Source organism: Capra hircus, chromosome 6, assembly GCF_001704415.2.
Source record: "Capra hircus breed San Clemente chromosome 6, ASM170441v1, whole genome shotgun sequence".
Classification (NCBI taxonomy): domain Eukaryota; kingdom Metazoa; phylum Chordata; class Mammalia; order Artiodactyla; family Bovidae; genus Capra; species Capra hircus.
The window spans coordinates 37,694,615-37,705,388 of NC_030813.1; the positions used below are offsets into that span (position 1 = coordinate 37,694,615).

Sequence of the window (10,774 nt, forward strand, 5' to 3'; positions counted from 1 at the left end):
GGATACAAACAGAATGACTGCATTCCTGTGCTTACCTAATATTGCTGAGATGAAAATTAGTTCTCATTGCTAGTGCATCTGGCTACCAAGTATTCAGAAAACCTTGGCAGATCCTTAAAACTTCCATTGACAGGTGGTGTAATCTGCATCTGAATCACTAAGGACAAGGCATGGCTTACAGAGAGGCATGGCTTCAGACAGCAGCAAATCCAAGTGTAGTGGTTTAGAACACAATAGTGTTAAAAGATCGCTGAAGTTAAGAAATCTAGACTTCAAGTAGCCCTATGGCCATTGGAAACCCAAGAGTAAAATGCAAACTGTTTCCATTCTATTTTTTGTTTTATAAAATGGTTACATTTTTAATTAGAACATTTGTTATCATATAATAGGCTTATTTTTTATATTTTTAAAAGTCTCAATTTTAATGCTTACCTTTTTAATAGGTAAATATTGCCCAACAGACCTCATGTAAATGAAAACATTTGGAGTCCTCAAAAATGTTTTAGTATTGTGCCTTGCCATGCCAAGCTGTTTCAGTCGTGTCCAACTCTTTGTCACCCCATGGGCTGTAGCCCGCCAGGCATGTCTATCCTTGGGGATTCTCCAGGCAAGAATACTGGAGTGGGTTGCCATGCCTCCTCCAGGGAGTCATCCCCTTACTGGGCTTTAGTTTCCTTCTTGACAATTATCTCTACATGATATCACTCTATATATGTACATGCTTCTCCGTCCCTCTCCCAAAAAGCAACGGTAAACTCTCCGAAAGCAGAAAGTTGGGGTGATTACTGTAACCCCCAGATGATTAAATAGAACCTGGTTCACAGATGACTCAACAAATGAACTGGATAACTATAAAGTTAAATATAGTGAAAAAGTATTTAGCTTCTGAAAAGGTGAATAAGCAAATATTTTTAAAAAACTAGCATAGTGACTTTAATGTAACCATAAATATCTAAAGCAAATAGCGCCCAGCACATAGACAGGGGGCCTCAACAATGTTGTCGTTTTGTTATCTGTATCTCCCCAGAAGGAATTCAGGGGACATTTTTCCAGTTTATTCCCGCTACATCCCCAGTGACTGGTTTAGTAAGTGGCACACAGTGAAACTCAATAAATGTCTGCGGGATGAATGCGCACCTCCCTTCTACCAATGGGTAAAACTGAGCCCAGAGAAAGCGCCAGGGCCAAAGCAATTTCAGGAGTTGAGAGCGAAGGCGGGACCGGTACAGGAATACCTGACTCCGCAGGAGGACGCGCTTCGCTGTACTTACTGATTCTCCTCTCCACACAACTGTGTTAAATCCTAGCCTTCAATTCTCAAGGTTAAAAAACAAAAAACAAAACAAAACAAAAAAACCCAGTAAAAGCCAAGTTGTCTGTGAGGCTGGAAACAAAGCACCAAACAAACGGTTTCCCGGGCATCCAACAGACGCCAACACGCCCGGGACCCTGTCATATGACCAGCTACGTCACGTGACCAGCGGACCGCAGCTCCAGGCACCCGCCATTTTAAAAATGGCGGCTTCACTGGGAGGCATGTTCTCTGGACAGCCACCCGGACCCCCGCAACCTCCGCCGGGGCTCCTGGGCCAGGCTTCGCTTCTTCAGGCCACGCCAGGCGTTCCGAGAACTTCTAACAGTACCTTGGTGGACGAGTTGGAGTCATCTTTCGAGGTAAGATGAGACGTGGGCGTTTGTGTTCCCAGCCTCCCTCCCCTCGCCCCGCAAAAGGCATGCTGCGCGTTGCGCAGGTTTTCTCCTTCAGCGGTATCTCCACCCGCTTACAAATAGGAAACTGGGTTCAGAGAGCGTAAGTCACTTGCTTTAGTCTCCACATCGAGTCGTGGCCGGAATTCTCCTCTAGTAGGCTGCCTGGAGAATCCCATGGACAGAGGAACCTGGCAGGCTACGAGTCCATAGGGTCGCAGAGTCGGACAATATTGAAGCGACTTAGCACGCAAGCACAGGCTGGCGAATATGCGTCATCTTGACGTTTCTGGAGGCACGCAGACTGGAAGTTTGTCTATACCCAATCGGGGGACCCTTCTTGGTTCTCAATAGGTTCTTCCTGTCTCACTCCATCCTTGGTCCCATCCTTCAGTATCCTTTCCTGCGTTTCTGCGTATTACGTGCTCATCCTCTCTAGACTGCAGTGTCCATCATTATGTCCACCCTTAAAGGGTCCTGACGTAGTGGGTCTCTTGGAGCTGATATGGAGTTATTTAAAAGTTACAGTAGGGGAGGTTGGTACTAAGGACTGAGGGAGGAGGAGGAAAGCTGGGGAGTAAAGAGAGAGAGGCAGAGGTGACCCAGACTTTGAGTTTTGCTGAAACTCATTTTCACTTTGGTTGCATATGACACGTTTTAAGTCAGAATACTAATAGATGGTGTGTCATCCAAATATTGCCCCAAATGATAATTATATAAATATGTAATGTATCCTCCCTCCCACATCCGTATACAACTACAACTTGGATATAGTTGGGGTCGTCAGTGCCTCACCAGTCTGGGAGATTTTTCTCTAAATTGAAGTATAATCGACATATACTAGTTGCAGATGTACAACACAATTTGATATTTGTATGTATTGCAGTGATCACCACAGTAAGTCTAGTTAATATCTGTCACCATACATAGTTATAAAAATTTTTTTAAATTACTCTGTACATCCCATACCCATGACTTGTTTGCTGCTGCTGCTAAGTCGCTTCAGTCGTGTCCGACTCTGTGTGACCCCATAGATGGCCGCCCACCAGACTCCCCCGCCCCTGGGATTCTCCAGGCAAGAACACTGGAGTGGGTTGCCATTTCCTTCTCCAATGCATGAAAGTGAAAAGTCAAAGTGAAGTAGCTCAGTCATGTCCGACTCCTAGCGACCCCATGGACTGCAGCCCACCAGGCTTCTCCATCCATGGGATTTTCCAGGCAAGAGTACTGGAGTGCGGTGCCATCGCCTTCTCCGTATGACTTGTTTATCTATTTTTAAAGATTTCGTTGTTTGTTTATGACTTCACAGGGTCTCCTCAGGTCTTCATTGCTTTGCACGGCCTTTTCCAGTTGTGGGGAGCAGGGGCTGCTCTCTAGTTGGGATGTGCAAGCTTCTCATTGCAGTGGTTTCTCCTACTGTGGAGCACGGGTTCTAGGCCTGGGGCTTGAGTAGTTGGGGTGCATGGGCTCAGTAGTTGTGGCGCACAGGCTTAGGTGTCCCATGACACGTGGGACCTTGCCAGACCAGAGCTCAGACCCATGTCCCCCAGATGGGCCGGTGAATTCTTTACCACTGAGCCAGGAGGGAAATCCCTGTGATTTATAACTGGAAGTTCCTGCCTTTTAGCTTTCACCCATTTCACTTATCTCATCACCTGTCTCTGGCAACCCCCAGTCTGTTCTGTATATCTACGAGCTTGGTTTTATTGGTGGTGGTGGTGTTTTTAAGGTCCATATATAAGTGAGATCATATAGTATTTGTTTTTCTCTGGCTGACTTACACCCTCCAGGTCATCCATGTCACAAATGGCAAGATTGTGTCCTTTTCTATGACTGAATGATATTTCAGTGTGTATGCCATAATTTCTTTACTCATTCATCCATTGATGGACACTTAGGTCGTTTCTATATATCTCGGCTATTGTGAATAAATACTGCAATGAGCATGGGGTACAGATACCTTTTTAAGTTAGTGTTTTTGTTTTCATCAGCTAAATATTTGTATGTGTATTATGTTTTATTTATCTATTTATTTATATTTTTTTAAAGGGACAGAGGAAACTAAAATTCCTGAGATGAGTTTTCTTCCCATCCTCTCTGGTGGCTCCACTGACTCTGAAGGAGCAGCCCCAGCTTTCTTTGCCAGCTTGTGACTGGCTGGCTTCCTGGATGAGATGTTTTCCCGTAGCCACAGGTTTCACAAAGCAGGTGCACGCCTGCTACATCCCAAATCCAGCAAGGGTCACCTTTCAAAGTAATACACAGAATCGGCAGTCTGTTTTTCCAATTTCTTGATTGTTATAGGATTTTCCCTGGAGAAATCCTTTGATTTTTCTGAAGGGTAACTGCAGGCAGCAGAAAGGCTCTCACATTTGGTTGATGGCTTAAATTTGAACCTAGACTTGCCTGCCTTACACCTACACCTAGTGTAATATGCTTACTAGCAAACTAGGTCCGTGCTTTCCTGAGGTTTGAGATTTCTCTTCCTCACACCCCATCCCCACCCCAGGTCCCATCTGGTTCTCTTTTTGGCCTTTCTGTTCTGCGATGGCCCTTCTTTATCCATTTCCTGAGAGTTACCCTTGCAAGAACTCCTGTGTGCCTAGATCCATGTTCCTTATTGGGAGTTGTTTGTTCATATAACACCACTTTCTCTTAGGCTGTCCAATCAGTCAGTAACATGTATTTATTGAGCATCCACATGGTGCCAAACAGTAAGACAGGCAAAATTCCCAGCTGCTAGTAAGGCACAGCTAATAATGAACTGAGAGAATGGCACAATATCGGTTAACCAAGTCAGAAACAATAAAGCAGGGCTTGAGGTTGGCGCATGAGCAGGAGGGACACCATTTTGAAAGAGTAGACAGGGATAGCCTCTGAGGAGGTGACCTGATTCCTGAATGTGTGATAATACGTGTCATGTAAGCATCAGGGGGAGGGGCTACAGATGGGATTGGAATAGGGATCGAGGCCCTTGTGTGGATTGAGATAGCTGGGAAAGGAGTGGCAGTGGGAGAGAGACCAGATTGGGGTGCCTGCAAATACCGGCTTCCTCTGTGGGCCTAATGGGCTCAGTTTACCAAGTTTCTTCATTGACACAATGTCTTGTCACTTGGTATGCAAACCCAGAAGCTGTCAACTAACTGAATGACATCAGGAGAAGTTATTTCTTACTCTAAAGTAACGTTCTTGATGTGTGAATGACATTTTTTTCTTTTGTGATATTTTGATCACACAGGCTTGCTTTGCTTCTCTGGTGAGTCAAGATTATGTCAATGGTACAGATCAGGAAGAAATTCGAACTGGTAAGAATTCCTCATTGCTGATTTTACATTTGATATGTTTCAAGCCTGCTGTACCCCGAGAGAACTTTTCCAGGAATAAGATTTGTGTAGTAAATCTATATACTGCTGGTTTTTGTTCATGTCACTCATAATGAACCACTTAAAATGAATGAGCTTTTCATGTTGATACCAAGACAGAAGGCCAATAGTGTGTACTGCTTTTAAAGAACTAAGTTTTGTGCTTCCCCCTCCTCGTCTAAGTTCCCAAGTTCTGTCCCCAGAGAGGTACTTTTGATTTTTTTGTACTGTGTTTTAAATGTTTAATTTCAACTGGAAATCGTGATGTTAACACATTACTGACCAGGGGGTTTTCATAGAAATGAATGCGTGTTGCTGGTGTTTTGTTATGTAAGTGAAGACTGAAGCATCTGTGGTCAGTAACGTTTGGGTAACGAAAGACATTTATATGTCCCTGGTCAGTGGGTTGTTAATTGCTGGATCTCTGCATTGTCTTTCTTTGGAAGAACTTTGTACTGTTGGTAGGTTTCTTATTCACTTGATAAATGCACAGATTATCTGCTATTTAATGTTGGTTAATACATAGGAGGTCGGTGGTCAATATTATTGCTATGAGCAGGATTAGAACCCCTGATCCCATCTGATACCTGACTGTTCATTTATGAGAGAGATATGTGTGTCTAGTGTTTTTCTTAATTTAATATTTTGGTCTTTTTTTTTTTTTAAGGTGTTGACCAGTGTATCCAGAAATTCCTGGATATTGCAAGACAGACAGAATGTTTTTTCCTACAAAAAAGATTGCAGTTATCTGTCCAGAAACCAGATCAAGTTATCAAAGAGGTACAAGCTCAGCTTTCTTCCCAAGTTTAAGGAAGAACAAATGTTGTCCAAATTCCATTTACACTTTAACTGAGGTGCTCCATTTGCCAACTAGTTACAGTGGGGCTTCATAGCTTGAGTGTAAAATGTTGGTTGTCAGTGTTTATGACAACCTGGACCTTAGGGGTAGGGGTGGAAAGCAGGGCTTCAAACAGAACAGCCTTTACTTGTTTCATATGTTAGTTTCTGTGGAAGATTTTTCTTTAAAAAAAAAAGTTCTGCTGCTTGAAAATGTTGAAAAGCCATTAACGTAGATGATAAGCTCATTTTGGACAGAAACTAGTCTGTGTGACCCTGGTGCCTTACACACAGGAAGGATTCTGGGCAGTTTCGTTCAAGGAATCAAAAAGTCAGTGTTCTGTTCCAGGCTCCTTGAAACTCAAGATTTCATTTTTCTCAGTTGTTTGAAACCAGAGTCTTGGAAATATATTGAGGTTGTCATTAATGGCATTTTGTTGGTTGGCCCAGGGTCTGCTCCCTGCAGTGTGGAAGAGAAGGATCTTCCTGCCCCAAACACAGCAATTCCTTCAATGGAAAAAACTAAATTAGAATCATTATTTTCCAATAATTTTTAAAGTAACTTCTCCCACAAGCTAAGCAATTAGTCAAAATGTTTTTATTCTTTGATACCAGCTATTAAGAAGGTGAATGGTAAGAAGATGATATTCCTATAATTCACCATATGAAATCATTTCCTGATTTGAATACCTGAGTGATAGTCTAGGTATGTTTAAGGTCAGGTCTTAATACAGAATTTTAATACTATTATTTGTTAAAAAAAACTCTTAAAAATGAGGGTTTACTACTTCATAATCTGAAAGGATAGAATGGTAGCTGTGGATTCTTTTAAAACAGTTAATATGTGTTTCAGATCCTCAAGTGTTTAGATTCTTCTCACAGTAGGCTTTGGATATAGAAATGCTGGGCCAGAGGCCAGGATAAAAAAAGAGACTGATTTTTTTATTTTGGCTGCCCTTTGGTACTTTGGAATTTTGTGACTTGTTGTATTACTTATTAAAAGAACATGAATTAGAAGTAACTCAGTGTTAAGCAAAGAGTTGCTTTAGTTTATTCAAAGTATGCAGCTAAGCAGAGTAATCGGCCTAGTATGGCTTAGTTGATTCTGTTTTGAATTTACTTCTTAGTGCTCTTAACTAATCGGGAATTATGTTCATTTTTCATGCGTTTGCTCTGACTTCATTGCTTCGATTGCTTTCATTTGTAGGATGTCTCAGAACTGAGGAATGAATTACAGCGAAAGGATGCTCTGGTCCAGAAGCACTTGACAAAACTAAGACATTGGCAGCAGGTGCTGGAGGACATCAACATGCAGCACAAGAAGCCAGCCGACATCCCTCAGGGCTCCCTGGCCTACCTCGAGCAGGCGTCTGCAAATATCCCTGCACCGATGAAGCAAACCTGAGGAAAGGCCACCTGCACACTAGCTGGTGCCTGAGTCAGCCCAAACACTGTTTTGCTAAACATCTCTTCTTGTAGACTTGACATTTTGGGAGAACTCTTTGCCAGAGAATGAGATGATTTTCGTTTTGTGCTCTCACCTAAAATTTTCCCCTTATTTTTCTAAGTGTTATTTCTTGAGTACTTTATAAAATGCTTATTGCTGTGGTAAACCAAGTATATTGTCATTAGCAAAGTTTAAGACTGTTAGTGTGATGCTATTTACAGATTTCTTTTATGTTGTTGTTTTTTATGCTTGCTTTTATGTTGTTTTTATTTTTGTATGACTCAATTTCTCTGTATTTCCAGTTTTAGATTAGTTTGTATGATATGATCTGAGCTGCATATCAGAGGATGAGGATTTTGGTTGTAGGCTTCCATGATAATTTACTGTTCAATGGCAGTCTATAAAAATATGCAAATTTTCTGTTTTTCAAGACTTTGAACTACCTCAAGAAGAGGAGTCTAATGCACAGTGTAAAACTTCCAGAGCCTCACAGTGAGAATATTTTATAAATAGATCAGAAGAGGAAGAGGATTATAATATCATAGGTTAGTATAGTGACTGTTGCTGTACTGCAGTAACCTAGTGCTTTAGAAATCCAGTAGCATCCTTGAATCAATGTTGACTTTTATTTGGGATAAGTTTACCTTTTGTGTAGGGTTTTATTTACTTTTGGGGCGCAGTGGTGGGAGCAGTGGTAATGCTAGTGGTGAGATAAGCAGTACTGATGATTGCTTCTGCGATAATGGATCAGTTTAACGCAGTGGACCCTGCTCTCAACAGAGGCATTGGTGAATATGAACTTGCTGTGATCATCTCTTGAGTTTTAAGTTTTGTGTGTTCTGCTCTTTTGGAGCAGATTTTTCTGTTAACAAAGGTTCTTGCTAATGGTGTTGATTCCAAGGGACTGGGACCTTGAAGTGGGAGGTGGGCTGTAGGGTGCATAGGAGACTCGGTGTTGGGAAGATATCTAAGCCTCTGTTGGCCACAAAGGCCATCTCGGTTTCTCTGTTGAACTGTTGTTGAGAAATACAAACCGGCATTGTGCCCTGTCTCCTTAGATAAGGCTTTCCTTTCTCTGTTGTTTACAGTCCCTCATTAGATTACACCCCACCACCCTCAACCAGTGCAGTACTGTCTTCTGAACAGGCAGTACTTCTGAGACTCAGTGTCTTGGCTGACTTTTTTTTCTCTGGTCTTGAAGGCCCGCCCCACCCACCTTGACATCCACTCAAGTTTCCGTCTGGCCTGGATGCCACCTGGTCTCCACAGCCTCTGAAGGGCCCTCCATCACATCCCCAGGACAGAGGACCTCTTGTTTCTTCTGCCAGCGTTACTTGGTTCTCCCTCTGGGGTTAGAGATCTGTCTCTTTGTTCTCATGAAAAGTAGCCATTATTCCCCTCTGAATACAGAGGAACCATGTGTTATTTTTTTATACATAGTATTTGTTTTCTTGTGCTTTTGTGTATGGTACATAGCCTGAGGCCAACGAATTCCTTCAGTCAGAGTGTATAGGTAAAGCTTTTAAAAGTTGTTTTTAATCACATTATCTGATGTCAAGGTTGTTAACCTGGTCACCTTATGCCAGTCAGAAACTGGCAACTTTAGAGTTCTTGATTAAACACCTAACTGATAGCATTTTAGACATTCTTTCAGTAATGAAGAGGTTCTTAGTGAAAAGTTCAGAAACTTCTATTTGGTGCTTACTAAAAATATTTTGAACTAATGGGTGTACCAGTTATTACGATTTCTTTATAAATTCAAAAGTTTTCTGTCAAATAACATTTCACTAAATATCTTTTTCATTTTTGGTGATGTATTTTGCTGGTCAACAAACACAGAATACCGTCTAGGATGCCGCCTCCTTCGAGGAGAAAATAATGAGGTATCAGCTGGGATTTCTCTCACCTCTCAAGGGATGACAGACCCACCCACATTTTGAGGGCATCTTTATTCCCTTCCTGTTCCATCTGCTGAAGCGTTTACACTGTGTAAGACAAGCCTTGCCTCAAGCGATGTGAGGCCCGGCCAGTTGCCTTCCGCTGGGTTTGACCCTTTGGGGGCTCTCGTCTGCAGGTCACTCCCTGCAGCTCAGCATTCTTGGTCTCCTGTCTTCAGCATTCCCTTCATGATAACCTGAGCGCCATCCCATTGCCCGGCCCCTCATTCAGTCTCCAACTCCTCCACATACTCTCACCTGCTTCACTTTGACACTTCATCATCTATTTTTGAACTCATTCTCTTTAACACATCTTTTCTCTTTCCTCTTCTGCCCAACCTATAAATGTTGACATCCCTAAGGGTTTGGTCATGGGCCTCTGGAGGCCACGAAGGAGCCCTGCTCAGTTTTCTCAAAGGCCGTGCTCTCACGGTGGGGATCCTAACTCTGCTGCTGTCTAAGCTTCTTGCCTCTCTCTACAGGCTTCTTGCCTCTAGGCTTCTTGCCTGTATCTTCCTTGGCTCTCTCTACAGGTGTCAACTCTGTATCAAAATATGAAGGCTTTTCCTGCCTCCTGCCTCCTCCCCTTGATTCAACACGTGTTTCTCCTGAGAAAGGGGAGACTTGCCCCCTGCATCAGCACTGCTGGGCTGTGTTATTCTCCTATGAGACAGAAGCAGTCTAAGGTACCAGCCTCCTAAACAAAGCTGCTCTGAGACCATGATAGAGCAGAACAAACCACTTCACAACTCTGTATAAGCACAGGAAAAAATAAAGGTCACACTGCCACCCTTTAAATACCAAACATTGTCCTGGCTTAAAAAATAAGTGACTGCACCTTTTTTTTTAAACCATTTGCAGCTTTCCCTCTAGTCGGCCCTCACTGTTGTTCAGTGGCTAAGTCATGTCCAACTGTTGGTGACCCCATGGACTGCAGCATACCAGGCTTGCCTGTCCTTCACTATCTCCTGGAGTTTGCTCAAACTCCTGTCCATTGAGTTGGTGATGCCATCCAACCATCTCATCCTCTGTCATCCCTTTCTCGTCCTGCCTTCAATCTTTCCCAGCATCAGGGTCTTTCCCAATGAGTCAGCTCTTCACATCAGGTGGCCAAAGTATTGGAATTTCAACTTCAGCATCAGTCCTTCCAATGAATATTCAGGGTTGATTTCCTTTAGGATTGATTGGTTTGCTGTTGAGGACACTCTCTGAAGTCTTCTCCAGCACCAAAATTTGAAAGCATCAATTCTTTGGCACTCAGCCTTCTTTATGGTCCAGCTCTCACATCTGTATATGACTACTGGAGTAAGATAAGATCCAGTCAGTTTCCTCTGCTTTCTGACAGCATCCAATTTGGAATGAAGCCCTGCTCTTTTAGAATCTCCTTGAAATTATCCAGTGCCAAAATCTTACAATAGGGTCTTTCTAAAACACTTTCTGAGAAGCCCCACGATTCTTCATGATGGACATTCTACCTCTGTTCC

General features: G+C 42.8%; 1 protein-coding gene across 1 annotated transcript; it reads left to right on the forward strand.

The window, feature by feature from the left end:
• On the forward strand, window positions 1,489-9,152 carry MED28 (mediator complex subunit 28). Its single transcript, XM_005681455.3, has 4 exons — window positions 1,489-1,674; window positions 4,946-5,012; window positions 5,737-5,849; window positions 7,114-9,152. The coding sequence occupies exons 1-4, from the start codon at window positions 1,516-1,518 to the stop codon at window positions 7,309-7,311; spliced, it is 537 nt and encodes a 178-aa protein (XP_005681512.1). The 5' UTR covers window positions 1,489-1,515; the 3' UTR covers window positions 7,312-9,152.

Coding starts and splice junctions, on each gene's coding strand:
- MED28 (XM_005681455.3), top strand. CDS start 1,516: ATGGCGGCTTCACTGGGAGGCATGTTCTCTGGACAGCCACCCGGACCC. Junction 1,675..4,945: donor AGTTGGAGTCATCTTTCGAG/GTAAGATGAGAC, acceptor TTGATCACACAG/GCTTGCTTTGCTTCTCTGGT. Junction 5,013..5,736: donor TCAGGAAGAAATTCGAACTG/GTAAGAATTCCT, acceptor TTTTTTTTTAAG/GTGTTGACCAGTGTATCCAG.